The sequence below is a fragment of the Heliangelus exortis genome, chromosome 2 (assembly GCF_036169615.1).
Source record: "Heliangelus exortis chromosome 2, bHelExo1.hap1, whole genome shotgun sequence".
Lineage (NCBI taxonomy): Eukaryota > Metazoa > Chordata > Aves > Apodiformes > Trochilidae > Heliangelus > Heliangelus exortis.
The window spans coordinates 129,574,512-129,593,853 of record NC_092423.1 but is presented as its reverse complement, the minus strand read 5'-3'; the positions used below and the strand labels follow the sequence as shown (position 1 = coordinate 129,593,853).

General features: G+C 36.2%; 1 protein-coding gene across 4 annotated transcripts in view; it reads right to left on the bottom strand.

Moving 5' to 3' along the window:
* VPS13B (vacuolar protein sorting 13 homolog B) overlaps positions 1-19,342 on the bottom strand; it is a 425,857-nt gene that overhangs the window by 354,094 nt on the left and 52,421 nt on the right. For all 4 annotated transcript variants that reach the window (XM_071738035.1, XM_071738039.1, XM_071738037.1 and 1 more), the window contains exons 8-14: positions 15,418-15,686; positions 12,688-12,783; positions 12,402-12,524; positions 9,691-9,828; positions 8,247-8,334; positions 4,011-4,202; positions 3,291-3,460 (exon numbers count right to left, since the gene is read on the bottom strand). In XM_071738035.1, the coding sequence (XP_071594136.1) occupies positions 3,291-3,460; positions 4,011-4,202; positions 8,247-8,334; positions 9,691-9,828; positions 12,402-12,524; positions 12,688-12,783; positions 15,418-15,686 (1,076 nt within the window). The remainder of the gene's footprint in view (positions 1-3,290; positions 3,461-4,010; positions 4,203-8,246; positions 8,335-9,690; positions 9,829-12,401; positions 12,525-12,687; positions 12,784-15,417; positions 15,687-19,342) is intronic.

Sequence of the window (19,342 nt, the reverse complement as noted above, 5' to 3'; positions counted from 1 at the left end):
CAGCGCTGCCACAGCCCCACCCCAAGACACAGAGGAGCCCAAGACTGTGACACCTCTGTGGAAACATACTTAAGAAAGGGCAAAAAATGCCATGCAGGTGGGGAGGACTGAGGGAAAAAAAAAAAAAAAAAAAAAAAGAAAGAAAAAAAAGTGAGAAACAGCAATATTAACAGTAAGGTCACAGGATGAGGGGAAGGAGGAGGTGGTGCTCCAGGAAATGGAGCAGATGCTGCCCTGCTGCCCATTAGAGGAGGGGTATTTCCTTGCATCCCATGGTGGAAGAGACCACACCAGAGCAGATAACCACACTGCAGCCTGTGGAGGACTGGAGCAGGTGGATGCCCTCAAGGACACTGCAGCCTTGTGGAAAGTCCATACTGGAGATTTCTTTCCTCAAGGACTGTGGGAAGGATTCATACTGGAACAGGGAAAACGTGTGAGGAAGAGGGAGTGGCAGAGGTGAACTGATAGGGACTGACTCTAAACCCTCATTCCCAGCCCTCTGTGTTGAAGGGTGGGAGCTAGAAGAGTCAGAGAAGGAACTAAATGAAGCCTGGGAATAAGGGGGGAGATGGGGAAAAGGTGTTCTTAATTCTTGGCTTTGTTTCTCACTATCCAAATGTATTTTAACTGGCAATAAATTAATTTTCTTTTGCTAGTCATAATAATTCACAAGTGACCTTTCCCTTTCTTTATCTTGATCCATCCTATTCTTTCCCCACTCTCCCATTCAGTAGGATGAGTAAGCGAGTGAGTGAGCACCAGGACAATGTCAACCAACTACAAGAATAGGCAAAGTCAAAAGATTTTGTTTTATAAAATACTTGCTCACATTTTTAGCACATCAAAGCACTATCACCATACTAAATCCATGCTGATTGAGCCTCTATACTGCCATGTAACATCACGTATTCTGAGTCATGCAAGATGTCTCAGCAAAAGAAGATGCCATTCCAAAAAGAGAAATATTGCAATTTTACACACCCTACTATATTTTTCATAGTATCTCTTAAAATGAAGTACTGTATCCAGCCAAAAAAGGCATGAACATAACAGGATTAGTTTGTTGGACAGCTACCAAAGTGGCTATGGGGTTGCATCACATGAGCTCTCTTTCCCTTTTGGGAAGGACTAAGAGATCTGGAGTCATTCCAGATGGCAAAGGCCAACAGGAGATCTTACTGCTGTCTGCAGCTACCTACTGGGAGGGTACAGAGAAGAGGGAGCCAGAGTTTTGTCAAAAGGTGTATCATGAGGGGAAGAGAGGCAATGAACACAAGATGAAACACAGACGATTCCAAGCAGGTCTATGGCAAAGATCTTCATGGCATCTCTATCCTTGGGAGATCATTAAACTTTCAACTGGACAACTTCTGGAACAACTTGCTCTACTTGGGCTTGCTCTGAGCAGGATGTTGGACTCCTTGATCATTGAGAGATCATTGAGATCATTGAGAGATCTCTTCCAACAATAGTTCCCTATCACTAACCTTGTACTAAAATGGGACAATAAGCTGATGTATGTATGGCATCCAATGTAAAAGTAAAAATTATTATTTTAAATAGGCTTGGAAATGAAAATTCCAAGAAAAAAATTCACTTGAATTTAACTTGTTTGCCTCACATCTACAATAAACATGGAACTGTTCTGCCATTATAAAAATACCATCTACCCCTGGCCATAAGGTGAAAAATCAGCACAATGCATTGCACTGTTCCAGGATGAAAGGGAATAATGCCTCCCATTAGGTAATGTCCCATTTTCTAATATTAGAAAGCTTTTTAATGTATCCTAATGCACAAAGCAGTAACATATTTGTCAACAGTTCACTCATTCTAGCCAGCTTAAATGAAAAGTAATCTAAATTTAAGAAAATGATGCACACCTGTTATGCACAGTCACTGAATAAATGGCACAGAATGGAAATATTATGTATCATGGAATCACAAAATGGTTTGGGTTGGAAGGGATCTTATAGATGACCTAGTTCCAACCTCCCTGCATGGGCAAGGACACCTTACACCAAGTTGCTCAAAACACCATCCAACCTGGCCTTGAACACTTCCAGGGATGGGAGATCCAAAATATCCCTGGGCAACCTGTTCCAGTGTCTCACCACCCTCACAGGAAATAATTGCTTCCTAGTATTTAACCTAAATCTACCCTACCTCAATGTCACAGTCTGGAGACCAGTGTTCCAAGAGAAGTGTTAATGTGTGTGGTATTGTGTGTATTGCACTTCACCACTGAAGACAGTTATACACAAACACACTATAAGAAACGGCATAAATTAATACTTTACACACTTTTTTGTGCATACACATAAATTTTAAACCACGTAAAGATGCTGTAAATAATCACATCCTGTAAAAACCATAGTACAAGTTAGACAGTGGTCCTCTTGTAAGCAAGTATCACAATATCCAGATAATGTCACGTGCTTTCCATTGTGTAATACTATTTCAATCCCTCTCTAAAAAAAAAGTAATAAATTTTACAAGTGCTTTTCACCATTCTTACATATAAATGCTTCACATATAAGGTTACTTTCACTGTACCTTCAGAAAACTTCATTTCCATTTTAGACAATAAAATTAACTGAAGAGAAGCACATAGAAACAAAATTTAGAATTAATGAAAGTCAGTTTGAATGCCAATTTTTGAGAGTTTAGCACAGCAAAGTGCTTTAAATAAAAGTCTGACTCCCAATGTTATAATTGCAAATACAGATACTGAACTTCTACAAAATACACCCTATTTAAAAAGCTCATCTTCAAGCATCAGCTACCTGTATTTAGTGTCCACTTGTAGAAAATACGTTGGAAGTGTTTAACAACAGTTTAAAATTTCTAGAATTTTCAAAAATTGAAAATCTAGAAATTCTAGTTCCTAAAAACTGAACTCAATCAAGAACTAATTTTTTTCCCCCTCTTTTTCTAGTCCCTTCCTTATCTATAATATCTCTTCAGGCCTCTGCCACAAGATGTATACCTACTGCAAGTCTTCACTATGCAGCACTGATTCATCCCTGCAATACTAAGATCTACTTCTTTTTAATCTCCTTTATTTAACATATTTTTTCTTCCAAATTAATTTTTCCAGCTACTACATGACACCTTCAGTTTACAGGTCTAGCTAGTCACTGGACACACCATTCATCCAAGAGAAGGCTCAAGAGCACCAAAGTAATTTGAAACTCAGTAATACATTCAGCACATGGAATAATGAAATTTATATGATAAAGCACATGCTTATATAAAGAACTGAATAAATATCTATGCATACATACCTTCTCACCCATGATTATGGGAATCAGGTGATCTAGTAAATTGAATTCTGCCACAGGGATTATAACTGTACACTTAAGAACAGTGAATGTTGTAAGTCGAGTGGGAATGTATTCCTCCAATAAAGCTACTTCTTCTGAGGTTGGCATAGTTCTATTTCCATCCATAATATCTACAATAAATCAAGATGACTTTTTTTTACTAGAATATATAAAATACCACCTACAGTCACTTTTTCAGAAATGCTTAGCAACTAACAAAAAACAGAAAGAATCCCCCCTGCCTGCTCCTCCCCACTTAGTTATTTCATTCCACACTAGTTCTGTCTAAGGCTAAACACAATTGTAACTGGATTTTCCTTACTTTGAAATTTGGATAGTTCTCAGAAACTCATCTTCATAGTTTACCGTGGCTTGTTTCCATACATTTTTATGCCATATAACTATAATTTCAAACTAATAAATATATACTATGAGGGTTTTCTTCTCCAAGATTCCAAAATTAAGCTAGAGTTGTCAGAGTAATAAGCCCTCTTTACTCAACAAGAGCCTTGTGATTGAAACAAATGGCCTCAAAGTATCTGAAATTATCTCAGAGGTACATCCAATACTAATGGATATATTGCGATGCACTTTAGCTTTATTTGTAAGTTGCAGCTTTGAGAACACTGAGTTTAGACTGGTTTAATTCTGTATATTTGCACATATGCAATAGGAGCAAACCTGGCTTAGTTCTCCTGTATGGTTCATACTCGTGTTCCAGAGCACAGACGACCATTTTCATTATCCGGTGCACGGCACTGCTGTCCAGGCGAAGACTGAGTGGGCCCACAATAAGGCTTTTTGTGGACATCTCCTGAACATTTCCAAAATCTTCACTTTTTCCTGAAGAAAGGTCTTGCTGATTCCCAGAAACTATAAGAAGTTTCATATATAACAACAAATCACAGCAAGTATTGGACATGATGATTTTTTAGCAGCTACTTTTTTTTCAAATCCTGTGATCACATACTTGCATTTATACAGAAATTTTTACAGAAAATGTAACAATACAAATTGAACACAAAAATATACTATGGCTTGTATAACATGTTTAAACAGACATTAGTCCTTTTTAAGCAGAACAAAGTGTACAATTGCCTCCAAGCACAGTACAACCTAGAGACCTTTCCAATTAACTTTGTATCTATTAAGCTTGGAATGCTCTGAAGGTGTCCAAACTATCTACAAATGAGTGGCAACTTAACCCCAATGTTACTGACAGCTCTGCTGTTGAAAACTTTCTACAGTTTATCACAGAGATATGCATCCCAATCAATTAAGGAAAAGGTTACTTTACTGCTACAAAACTGCAGATATGGGCCCTTGAAATGCTGAGCTGGTGGCCTACAGCAGCGATCAGAATCCCATGGACTTGTATTGTCATAAACCCGACTGAACCTTCCTGCCACTGACTGATGAGGTAAAGCCTGGGCAGTGTGAATGAAAACTTTAATCACTATGACCATTTTTAGAAGAGATAAAAGGGTCAGTTAGTCTCTGCATCCAAAAGATCTCTAACCTTTGTGATCAGAACGGCAACTAGTACACCAATTAAAGCATAATTACTGTTTTTTCTGCTATAGATGTAGGATAATTTGATAGACTGACATCACAAATTCATTCCATATATGCTACTCACCAGCTATCATACAGTATGACTACATTTCATTAAAGTAACTTTAAGGAACAGCTTCAGCTAACCTAGGCAAATTTCAGAAGTGCAAGTGTAACTATTCCATATAACTTGTTAAAAAATGTCCTCACCACTCACATATTTAGTGTGCAGAATTTCACTCTAAAAGAGTCATCACTTTGACAGTGCTTTTACACAAGCACTTTAACATTTAACATCTTCCTAACCATTATACAAATGAACAGTCTGACAAAGTAAGTATCAAGAGTAAATGTTTTCTGAGACCACTTAACCCATAAAATGAGAAATTTGACATAAAACTATGGGATGAAAGTTCAATCCATTAAGTGAATCTGGACAGCATGTACACCTTAGGCAGCCTTACATTACTCCCTACTCCACCTGGTCAAAGGTGTGACAAATAGGAAAGCCAGGAAATGCCTACCCACTCCCATCAAATTCACCTTGGTTTCCACAATTTAACATATCTGCAATTGCAGAGCTGTCCATTTTATATGTTGTCCTTGTACTCACAATCACCTCATGCCACAGAAACCAGTGTCTGTGTAAGCAGTGAATGGACTTCTTCCATGATGAACAGTAAAATTTTTAAGCTTTTATCCAATCTAGATCTTACCCAATGCAAGATAGATCATATTCTTTCCTCTTATCACCCATCTGCCTGGATTCAAATCACCCTATTTCACTGTATAAATCTAATAACATCTGGCCTTCCTGTTACAGTAACAAACCAAATACACCTGTACAGAACTATGACCAAAAACCACAGGAAAATCTGCCAAATCCAGTTCCTCATTGTAACATCTTCCTCACTGACACAATCTTTCAATACAAACATAAATGGCCAGTGGAGCTCAGCTGGTCAGACTGCTTGGTGGGAGCTGTAGCTGCTGCAGACAGTTGACCAACTCACTTTGTCAAAGAGATGTAGAAACTGGCTATTTCTGAGCAGCTAAAGCTTTGTGGTTAAGCAGCCTGGCATGATGTGCTTCATAACTTCAAGGCAAATCTTACTTTTAAAGCAAGTGGAAGAAAGCATATTTTATTTCTGGTTTCCCCAAAGTAATGAAAAACTTGACACAAAAACAGATAGGTACATATTGGGAACAAAACATCTGAAGTGCATCCTGTATGTAGGTCATGCTAATCTGTGTCAGAAAACTGACAGGTTACACAGTGTTTCAGGGAGGCTACTTTTTATAAACTGAAATAAAAAAAAACAAAACAAAACAAAAAAAAAAAAAAAAAAACAAAAAAACCTACAAACTATTTGGAAAATAGAAAAATAGTTGGAAGGGAAAGACAGGCAAAACTTCCAAATAAGACTACTCTGCTTAACCATCTATCTTGTTTTCATTCAAAATACCAAAAGTGACTAATGCAAGTGACTAAGTGACAGCTGAAACTCCTGAGGTTTATGTTATCCATGAAACACTTGTAGTTTAATCAGTAATCGTATGCTTCAGGAAAGGTTAAAGGGGCAAAGAAGGTGTCAAACCAAAATTGCTTTCACAGATAAAAATCTTAAAGTCACATTAACAGCCTCCTATAACTTAGGTTGAGTAACATTTTTTAGAGGGAGGTAGCAAGCACTGATGTAACTGAAAACATAGCTATCGCTGTTAAAACAAGAAATACTAAAATACAAAATTTTACTTAATTTCACATAAACACCACATATTAAAAACTAAGCAGGATTTCTATAGTTTTTAAAATCTCTGGGTATTTATAAGTTCATTTTAAATGAAATATTCTATTCAATAATTACATACTTGACTCAATACAGGAAAAAATACTAGCAGAAAACGCCACAGTTGCTTCTCTAAGGAATTAAACCATTTGAACATTTCAAATTTTAAGTTTTTTATTCTAGAGCTAAACAACCATTTAAACCATTAATTTAAAAACTAATTACTACATTCCTTTATGTAGTCAGCTGGCTGAAATTAGGAGTAATTTTGAAATAGAAGCTCAAGGTAAGGTTTGATATGAAATCAAGCTATATTTTGATGTGTTTTCCCAGGGACTGATGAAGGAAGTAAAAGCCAAGGTCCTGAGAGAGCAAACAAAGAAATAGAAGAGAAGCTGAGGAGGGGAAAAGATAGTCAGAAAATACCAGTAGCTTTGTCTTGAGGGGAAAAAAAAGTGATTTCAGTAATTTCTGAAAAGGGTTAGTTACAATCAGAAAAAAAAAAAAAAAGTTATTATATTCCTTATACTCTGCAAAAGGAAGCTTTCCTCATAATAAAATAATTTGCACATATTTAAATTTTTATACCAAAAAATCGTAAGTAGAGCAGGCTTATCCTAGGGTCTTCAACTGTTCTACATAAAAGTTCTGCATGCAATTAAACAGTTACTTCTTCATTAAAAAACAGAATTAGATTGCAGCTTGACATTTTCTCAGCTTCACATCATGCTCATGCTACACAGAGGAAAGACTCAGGGCTAAGAGACTACTGTTAAATTGCCTCCAGTATTAGAGGGATACACCACATACTGGCATAATTTAGTTCTTTTCATAAGCTTAGCATGGATTCATCCTTTAACCAAACTGAAGTCTTTCTTCCCTACTCCTTTTACACTTAATGTCCAAAAAGTCCAGAAAACAAAGCCATTAGGAGTTGAGACTTCTCTTGCATAGAAATTAAAAAAGGACTGAAAAAACCCACATGAGTTGGACAAGGTAACAAAGACAGATAAACATTCAGTCAGAAATTAGTATGGAGTTCCCAACAGATGTCCATAGATACAGTGTTCATGATAGTAAATACACAGGTGGGGAAGAAAGCATTATTTAGGCAATAAAATTGCAGAGCAGCAAATGCAGATGACAATCTTCACAGGGGCAGGGGAAAAACAAAAAAAACCAAAAAACCAGTTCGTAATAAAAGTATATTTATAGTATGTCCTTTGTCCTGGCTTTTGTGACACTCACAAAAGTGGCTATACTTACTGCTTTGAATCCACTGTTTTGTCTCAGGTTTAGAAAATAACTGATGGTATCTCAAAAATTACTTAGATTTAGCGAGTATCTTAATGTGCATGATTTAGGTTAATATTTAATTATACAAATCTGAGTAAAGATTAATTCATCTTTGCATTTTTCTTCATAGGAGAAAATTACAATCTTTTGCATCCATTTTAATGATGAACCTGAAGGTAAGTCTAAGGTAAATTAGAGGACAAGTGGTCAAGGATCAGGTGGGCATGAAATGTCTTTGTTTCTATTCTTTAACAGGGTAAACAAAGAAAAAGGGTACCTTTGCCACTGTTGCTTTCCATTGTGTACAAGTAATCCATGTAGAAAGCCCCAAACCTCTGCATTCCAGCTATCTCTGTGTATGTCTCCTACCAACAAAGCAAAGCAAACAAATAACACGTTGTATAAGGAAAGAATCTTGAGATTACCAACTGATAGGCTGGTATGAAAGAGATATATTCATGTTTGGAGTTGTGCACCAACACACAGAAAGGCTTGTCAAAACAAAGGACAGAGGTTATCCCAAAGAATTCACCTTTCTGATAGGTAATGCAACTTCTATTTGAGGCCACACAAAGGCACATCCATAATTCCAGTGGACATGCTGACCAATTCATCAATACCATCTAGTTAATTAGTACCTTTAATGGAGTAAATATTCTCCACTTGACCTCTTGCATCCAACAGATCTGCCTAATTAAATACACTGAAAACAAGCTCATTCATTCGGTCTTTTTTACTTAAGGAAAATTGTGGGTTTATCCTTAAACAGTAGGAAACTTTTTAAGACTTTATGCCATCATTGGGATTTACACATAATATAATCCATTCTGACACAGTAATTTTGCTTCCCCTCTTGCCAAAAAATAGGCAAATCCTAAAAGCATTGAAAACGGGCCAAAAAAAAAAAAAAAGTAAAGCTTAAAACTAAAACACACTATGGGAAATGATTGAATATGTACTTTTGATTTCTCCAATTAATTTCATTTTTAGAGGATTCTCTGGGGTTACACGTTATGAGTAGTAGTAGGAAGATTAAAATAATAAAATTGCATATGTAAAAGAAATATTCAATTCAAAATTGTGAATGGCTTATCTGCATAATAACATGGAGCATCGAATTCTACCTATGAATACTCCTGGAATGGACCACCTTGGTCCACATATCCAGTCCTCAATAATTGCAGATAGACAGGGACTAAAGTTTTACTTCACAATTTACAGCAGAGAACACTGGTGACTGAAAATTTCACTACCAAAGGCAAAGTTAGCAAGACTTCCTCTAAGCAGACCAATATAGCACACAGACAATAAAATTCACATCAGCCAAGATCTGTTTTCCAAGAGATCATTTCTTAGTTTGAAGACCATGAACTACCTAATGGCTGGGATAAAGTATGTGCTGGTAAAGCTTGACCTTTAGCTGGCATTCTCTCATATCTCTGCTTTTCTCTGCATGTGTTCTGTACTTAGTGCTTCTGGAAACTAAGGTATTAATTCGTGTTTGGGGCAGGAGAGGAGTCTGAGGTTTCTCTTGGACACATTTTTGTTACTTTTAATACAAACAGGTTACTTTTTTTGACCATCTGCAAAGTAAGATTCAGTTAGACATGACAAACAATTGAAAATCAGTTCTCTAATAGTACACAGACCTAAAATTATTACTAGAAAAATATTGGAGAGCATTAGAAAAATTATTTCCAATAAAAATTTAATTCTCTGACCTTATGATGAGCTGCATCCAATATAAATTCTGCACGAATGCTATTATTTTCTGGACTTCTGTAATCAAATAGTGAATTGGTAAGGTATGTCATCCCTTTTGCACTCAAATTGTCTCCACAATTAAAGAAGATGGCCTCCTTCACGACGTAGTAAAATATAATATGGCAAGAGAAGAAAAAAAAAATGGAGTCAGAGTAGTTTCAATTCTGTCATAACTCACTACTAACACAGCAGATAGCATCCCTTGAAAAGATATGAAAAAGGGCACCTCAGCTCCAGTCACATATTTCATTATGAAGTTAAGACAATTAAATTTTATTCAATATACACTGAATTTACTGTCCACTCCCTCCTCATTTTCAAGGTAATGAAAACAGCCTAAGTTAGTGAATATTATACAACCTATGATACAGATACTAGTTTTATTTTAACAGAAAATAACAATTATTGGTCTGACTTCTGCCCTATCCTCTTAACTATACATTCTCACCACAAAATATTCTGTTTTTCTGACTGAATAATAAATTTCAGATGCTTTATCTATCCCCTTCATAGTAAGCAATTATTTCAATGTATGACCAGTTTGCTGTGTTATCACTCTTCATTCATCTAGACTTCTACATGCCTCCTACATATCCCAAACCTTCTGTCTTTCTGAAATCAACACAATTGTTCCACACAGTTTTATTCTTCTAAAAAGTTATGTATATGACATGGATTTTTCCAACCATCTACTTCCCATCACATACAACAAAGCTGGAACCTATATTAAAGGCATGAAGTCCAAGCTATAGCAGTTCAGAAAGAGAAGAGGTTGGGCAGTATCAACATGACTACCATTCTCACAAAAGCAGAGATTTTCTTTATAACACCCTAGAGGATAGTAGAAAAATAAAAAAGAGCGAAAATCCAAGTGTCTCTTAGAGGCTCACCTACAAGAAACTGATTCAGCCACCCATCACAGTCCAAAAATTACCTCTCTCATGATTTTATACCTCACAATCTCACAGCTGCTGAAGACAAGGCTGCTGCCCACCATCACATCTCCAACCACATCTCCCTTCTATCTTACAGGGCCAGCTGAGCATCTTTTACAGATCCTTGCCTTACCAGCCTATCATAGAATCATAGAATTGGCTGGGTTGGAAGGGACCTCAGAGATTATCAAGTCCAACCCTTGACCCAGCGCTGCGGTTGCTAGACCATGGCACTAAGTGCCACATCCAGCCTCTTTTTAAATATCTCCAGGGACAGAGAGTCCACCTCTTCACTGGGCAGCCCATTCCAGTGTTTGATCACCCTCTCAGTAAAGAAATTCTTTCTAATATCCAACCTAAACTTCCCCTGGCACAACTTAAGACCATGCCCTCTTGTCTTGTTGAAAGTCGTCTGGGAAAAGAGACCAACCCCCACCTGGCTCCAACCTCCTTTCAGGGAGTTGTAAAGAGTGATGAGGTCTCCCCTGAGCTGCCTCTTCTCCAGGCTGAACAGCCCCAGCTCCCTCAGCCTCTCCTCATAGGATCTGTGCTCGAGTCCTTTCACCAGCCTGGTTGCCCTCCTTTGGACCTGCTCCAGGACCTCGATATCCTTCCTGAACTGAGGGGCCCAGAACTGGACACAGGACTCAAGGTGTGGCCTCACCAGCGCTGAGTACAGGGGCAGAATCACTTCCTTATCCTTCTGGAGAAGCCTCCATCTATCCATTCCAGCACACCAGTCATGCAGGGTGTCCCACCACACCTCTATAATCCCTAAAATGTCATACTCTACAGTGGTGTAAAGGTTTCTAATTCTTCTTGGTTGTTTTCTGTGATGCAGGCATTTGGATACAAATGCTTGAGATGGATCCCAAGCCATGCTGCTCACATAGGGCAGGTGTAAGAACCTGTCCCACCATAGCTATCATAGTACAATATATGACCATTTTCCAAAGAAGATATGCAACATTCATCTACAATCACTTTACATTTTCTTCCCTATTCTGAATTTTTTTTCCTTAAAGTATTTTCAAAGACTTTACATAGCATAAAATCAAGTTATCAGGACTCTTGTTAGCTGCATTATTTCTTTTTACTTAAACATAGATAATCTCTGATTTCCGGTAGTATTCTATCTAAACTTGAAAAATCCTCATTATTGAATGTAGAATTATGTACCACTTCATTACATATTTTCAGAAGAGTTCATATGGATACTTGATTTTAACTTCCTAAGCAATTCAAGATTTGCTTCTGATTAAAAATATACATATTAATACAGTTCTAAGTCCTTCACTTGGTACTGTTCTCAACCTTATTGAAAAATGAGACAAAGCATTGATTCAATATTTGAGCCACACTTCTATTATCTTCAGTGTACAGCATCTTCACTTCTTCCCTTCCAATCTTCTGTCAATTTAAGTGTTCACAGTTTTCAACTGTATTTTAATTTATTGTAAAAGATCAAAGCATGCAGACAAACGTAATGATAAGCTGTAATGGATTTATATTTTTAAAAATTAACTAGTGTTTCACAGCTTCTCACTCCTAGGTCTTTGTCTTTCCAACCATAAGGAAGGAATAAACATGGAGTGCTATATTCCAGTGACACAAAAAAAAATTTAAATCACAATTGGCAACAGCAGACATTCCAATTCTTCCAATTAAAACCTTTATTAAAGCATACCAGAATTACGTATTCAGCAAGTCAACTGATATTTCAATATACTCACTTCATCACTCCTAATTATGTTCTCTTCAAAGTCTTTGATTCCCATAATTCCTTTAAGGCACATAGCTTGGCAACCAACAAAACCTATTTGGCAATCAAAGAAAAGTTCACCTTTCATGAGGACCTAGTAAGGAAAGAAAAAATGTTGATTCCTAAGGATTCTTAAGGAAATATGGAGAAAAATGAAGTGAAATATGTTTAGCTTTATATATTTAGGGCGTTAATAAATAAGAAATTAATGCAACTTGAATAAAAATTAATCAAAACCTCTGTCATTGAAAAATTACCTCAACTGTGGTTCCTTCTTGTTCCCAGCATATAACTTCTTTGGATTTTACTTTCTGAGGGCTGTAGTAACTACTTTCAGCTTGCATTTCAGTGAGCTATGAAACAACAGGATAAACAAATTTCATAATATATATATGTATCTCAATATAAGTATTTAACAGCAGTAATGTCATTAGCATATAGCACTGATGATGACAAATTAATCTGCAGGCCAAAATTTATAAACAGGCAGGACACAGGTGCAGTTAAACAGCTGTAAGACATTATCCATATTAGAACTTCTCAAATTCAACTCCTGCTTTAAGTATGCAATAATACAAAGTTTTAAATCCACGATACTATTTTTAGTTTGCTTATCTAAAGAGAAACCATGTGAAAAGATGAAACAGATACAAAGCTCAATTATCAACATACTATTGAAAGAGCCTGTAAACTGCTGTAAAAATCCATGAGTACATTATTTATTTTTTCCAGCAAATAATTAAACAGCATGATAACATTAAGGCAACATTTTCATTACAATCACTTTTTTTATCCTGTCATTTTGCTTCATGTCATTTATATTTCTTGCAAAATTGTGATATAAAAACTAAAATTTAGGTAAAACACCTATAACCTGCAGCTGAGAAAAAGAACAGAAGCACGAAATAATGAATGTGTTAAGTTTTTGCATTAAAAATACTTAAATTTGTTTATGTTAAGCAGCTTAAATACTTCCAATTCTAAGTTTTATACAGAGATATCCACAAGCTCTCATTATTTTCAAGAATGGATACACATGGATGTTGTTTCAAATTAAAATTTTCTCATCCAAATGTCCAAGAAAACTACATGAAGAAAAATCACTGATCACCCTTCAGCTGTGAGCAATTATTGTAAAGGAAAAGCAATTAATTGATTAAAAGAACTCAGACATTGCAAGACTCATTTTCAACATTATTAGAAAATGCTACATTTAATTTGGCAGGATTTTTAGTTGGAATGATATCAACTGTTCAGAATGCTAATGCAGAAACTTGACCTTATTTTTTAACCAGAATATGAACCACAAATTAATTCCATACATTCTTAGCATGCAAGGAGAACAATGAATTCTGTTTTCCTTCTAACTGTCACCATATTAGTGTCATAAAATCACTTCACATTTAAAATACAGAGAATGTAAGATGTTACGTTTTAAGAAGTTTTATCAGTTCCTAATATAAAGTGTGTAAACTTGCCAATGAAACATGAGGAATAAGATATACTGGATAGGGGTTTCAAGAAAATAAGTTCCTACTATTTGAGAAATTGTTTTGGTTGGTTGTTCAAGTTTTTTAAGGGATAACCCAGGGTTATAATTAAAGGAGAAAGAAAAGATTTCCTACTATTTCTTTTTTTATCCTGTCCTTTGGTTTGTTTGGGTTTTTCATTTGTCTGGTTTGTTTTTTGGTTTTGGGGGGGGGCTGTTTTTCTGTTTGGTTGGTTGGGGTTTTTTTTGTTTGTTTGTCTGTTTTGCCTTTTTTTTTTTTTTTTTTAATGAAGCCTGAAACAGGAACATGACTGCATGTTTGTTGATGCTAATGTTCTCAAATTTTGCAACCAGATTTGCCAGAAGGATGAAAGCTTAAAACATCAGCCTCCCCACAGAATGCCTGCAGCTCCCAAAGTCGTTTGTCTGAAACTTCCCAACAGTTGCTGAGCACCTAAATGCTCTGCTATGCCAACAAACAAAAACAGCTGAAAGAAAGTAGACATGAAGACCCTCAAAATATTCTTTTTTTACAGATGACAAGCCAAATAGGCAGAAAAGGGGCAGGGAGCTGCTGATGGTATATAGTCTATAATCAGACACATAAAAATTGTATCAGGGTTATCAAAGTACTCCAGTTCATCTGAAAGGCTCAAAGTCATAAAAATGAGAACATTAGCATCAACCTTAGTTATTCTGTTGCACATAGAAATAGTATTATTTCCTGTTCTGAAGAGTTCTGGCCTTGATATAATGCATGTTTCACTGTAAAACCAAGCAACACCTTTGATTATAGGTCTGCACACAGAATTGCTTGCATCTAGTTTGGCATGGGTTAAAAGGATTTTGGTAATCCAGAACCTTAATTTTTAATTTCTGTCTTTACATCTTTACCTTATTTAGACTCTCCATACTGTCTTTTGCAAGCTTACAAAAGGAAAAGAGAAGCCTTGTAATTCTTGAGATTTGTTCATAGAAAACACTCAAATCTTTCTCTACATACACAGTTTACAGCTTAGAGCACGTGTGTAATTTACCCTTTGTTTAATTCAATTCCAACCTATGGAAAATAAGTTCAATGTTATTAAGTTGATATTTCCATATATTACAGTTTAAATTTAAAAAAGACATTCCTTCAATTCAAAAGTTTTATGAAGCTAAAGCTTTTTATAAAGAAACGTTTATACACACACAAGATAAAATTCTGCAATAAACATTCATAGAAAGCCTTTTAAACTTCTTCTTCTAATAAAATTTAAGCCATTTCCCTTCAAGATGAAAACATTTGCACTCAAATTCTATGTCAAAAACACCTCACACTGCTATTATGATTATGCAGTACATTATGATGCAAGAGGAACTTCCAACATTCAGTTTTGTTATTAATGTAAACCACCTTGCCTCAAACCAAATGGTACACAAACACTAAATCTTTACACAACAAGCATAATTTCTAAACAATGAGAATAAATCCTATAAAACAAAGATAAACACTTACCTTAAAAGTCACTGTTGCCTTTGTACAGTAAAACCCAACTGAAATAATAGGATCTTTGAGGGACTGAGATTTCTGCTGATGTAGCATCATTCCATCTTCAGTTCCACCAGACTCATTCTCTTCATCATCATAGCTCACAATGGCTGGAACAAATGACCAAGCCCAAGAAACCCATCCTTGCTGCTGGTCATCATCTTGATGCACATAAGGATCTTGATTAATATATTGTGTAGGATATTGTATTACTGAGCTTGTCTCATCTTCTGCACCTTTTAAAACAAAGTCAAATTTTAAATCAACTGTGCTTGAAAATTATTATACTCAAAATTATAGTATGTAAAATTTGTCTAGGACTGTATTCCACATATCATCCCAGATATTTGGTTTATTATGATAGAAAAAAAGTACAACTTTTTAATTTCTGGAGTTTTCCTCTTTGCAATAGTTTTTTTATGCTATATTTCTACCACACACTTTCAAGACTTCTTCCATTAAAGCTTTTCTAAAGTTGTAAATTAAACCCTACTAAATTATTATATAACCGTATGGTTTTTGATTTAAAATTAAAGGACTTCAATTGCAAAATCCACATAAAGGGAATTGTAAATACAGCACAAATACAAAAATTAAAGTTGAAAACCTTCTTTGTTTAAAAGTCAGCTATACCAGTATTCAGAGACACAGGTTTTATCTACATTCAAAGCAGCTGGTATGCCAACTGTGAGTCAAAGAAGCCAACATTAATCTACTGTGGAAAAAATATTAGAATTAATATAAAGAACAAAATGAAGATTTCCCTAACAATACAAGTCTAATAGTCATGACCCAAATAGCTAACACTGTGCACATACAAACAGCACTATTAGCTTGGTCTGTCTGGATTCACCACCACTCTTATTGGTCTCCCAGGGGGTATTAACTACTTCAGAATTACTGTAGGTAGTATAGGATGTGGTACTGCTCCTGAAGGGAACCATACTGAAAATACTATTTAGTTGAGAACAGAAATAGATGTAATTCCATTTCTACATACTCATTTTTAAACTCAGAGGAGTCATTTTTACAAGTTTTAGAGCTCTTAGTCTTCAGTCTAATTAGTCTTTTTTCTTTTAGTCTAATTATTTATACACCTGTGCAATGGGAGAAAGCATAAGAAAAAACACTCATGAAAATTCTCTACACATGCTTAGAGGTGTGGACACCACCTCCCACAAGGGTAATGCAAGCTTCCTTCCTTCTCTCTTCACAAAACAGCATCAGAGATCAGATTTCAATCCCAATTTAAATCTTGAAACACGGGAAACACATAAGTGCACATAAAGTCTTGGAAACAGCTAAGAGGCAGCACTGTCAGATGCAGAAAGAACTGATATGGAGCATGACTGAAGTAGTTTAGACTGATGTTGGCAAGCACATAAGAAATGGTGGAAGGTCAGCCAAAAGAAAAAATCTGGAGGTGTAGGACCAGGGTCATGCATAACATTTCAGCTATATTATATAGATACTATATAATAGTTTTGTTTATAGTAGTTATTAATATTTTGAAAGTCATTAAAGACAGAGGAGCAAGGAGACTAAAATGGTGATATCTCTACACCGTGACATAGAAGCTACCACTAAATTAGAACTACTACAACCATTATGTGATCAACAATCAAATTTTGGAACACAGGTACTACAGCCTTGTAAGCAACCCACAGCATCCTCTAAATATTTCAAAGAACAAATACATGTGTTCTTCATGCATTACTTTTTATAAAGGGAATATATACTTTGGAAAGACAAAGCCTCTTTGGTTTTAGCTATGCTAACCCCTGCATCAACTGCAAACATGTAGGATGGTGGAATTTAATGACAAAACCCCTACGCTTTCTGTATTTTTTAGAGGACAAAAAGCTCCTACTCAGGTTTTTCAGTCCACTCTTGTCAACCACCATTGGCAAGATTACACTGGAACTATCTTGCTTCATAGTGTAGGGCACTTATTCCAGTACAGAAATAGGTAAAATACAGAGCTGTGACTGCATCTCACTGTCTCCGTGTGCAAATCAAGTTTGATCTTCAGAGTGTCACTATCCATTCTTTTAAGGGGTCTGGGATTTATCTCTTAAAAGTCTGAAAACTGGTATCCCTCACCCTAAGTCTGGAACTAACCAAGCAGGAAATCAATCTCTTAGTATTTATTTATTTGTTTTTCTGCCTGTATACGTTTTTAGCCAAGTAAGGGTGATCCAGCTGTGGCAACATAAATGCAAGTGCTGGTGCTAGGGGAAGAGATCCCAGATGTAGATTTTCATTCTTTTATCACCAAATACCATAGGTATTAAAATTCAGTTCCTCACCCATATTTTTAACTGCTACAAGCTCAAGAGGCTATGGTAAACTCACAGCTAAGACTAACTCTTTAATTATGAATACAAAACTCATGGAATAAATTATGTTTTTAAAGAAAAAAAATAAATAAAGAGTTATGTGACAGCAGTTTTGGTGATGACCCTGAGAATGCAACAGCCCTTAAATGTGTCCAGGCAGCTTGAACTGTCATTGGAGAATCTCAAATGTAATAACACATGCTTTCAGTAACAAATATTTTCTGTATGCCTTTCCTCTACATATATAAGGAATGCACAGAAATGTCTAATTTACAGGGAAAAAAAACAAGTTCAATGTTTGTAGAAGTTCCTCCCAGTATGCTTATGTCATTCAGTGGCTGTGTTGCCAAACAAATTTTATTTGGAAAATGTTCTTTTTGGGTCTATACCATTGAAAGACAATAAACTGCCACAAGATAACTCACAAGATCTACTATTCTAATAGATTAAATTTTTGCTGTTTAAACAGTTCTGCTTCACAACACATATTTAAAAGAGTGGTTTGTGATCTATTGCACATACATTATACCAGCACAGCAATGTCAAAGGAGATAACACAAAACTTGAAATTATACCAACACTAGCAGAAACTGAAATCCCATGTACCAAACTAGTTTGAAAGGCGTTTCATGACTCCTCTTAAAAGCAAGTGTCCCGCACAACACTTTTAACTTGAAAATCCTATGTCATCATAATCATAGCATGAATGCAATACTAAAACAATAGCACCAGCACACTCAGTTGACAGCACTTTAACACTTTTAAGAGTCATCACACTTATCTTGCACAAAACCACGTGCTGCAGTGATTCAGGCAGCCAGGAACCAGTGCTACAAACCAGTAAGATTTAAGGATTTCTTCTTATTCCTGGGAAAAGGACCTGGGAGAGCTGACCAACAGCTGGCTGAGTATGAACCAGCAAGGATGTCTTGGTGGCCAAGGTCTAGGGTCTCCTTGCATCTATCAGATTTAATGTGGCCACTAGCAAAGGGATTGTGCCCCTGTAATCAGCACTGGTAATGCTGCACCTTCAGTTCTGTGTTTAGTTTTCTATCCCCTCAATACAAGAACAACTTCAAGGTGCTGGAGCAAGCCCAGGCAAGACCAATGAAGCTGGTGAAGGGTCTTATGAGGAGCATCTGAGGTAACTGGGGTTGTCCAGTCTGGAGAAAAGGAGGCTGAGGAGACATTATCAGCCTCTACAGCTACCTGGAAGAAGGCTGTAGTGAAGTGGGTGTTGGTCTCCTCTCCCTAGTGACAAGCAACTGGACTAGAGGAAATGTACTCAAGTTGCAACACGTGAGGTTTATATTAAACATTAGAAGAAACTTCACTGAAAGGGCAATTAAACACTGGAACAGGCTGCCCCGTGAGGTGGTTGAATCACCATTAAGAAACATGTAAACATGGTGCTTAAAAACATGCTTTAATCACTGGACTTGGTAGAGTTAGGTTATAGTTGGATGAGATTTCAATGGTCTTTTCCAACTGGAATGACTCTGATATTTCTTACACTGAAACCTCTGGACCCTGCTAGACCAGAACATGCTCCC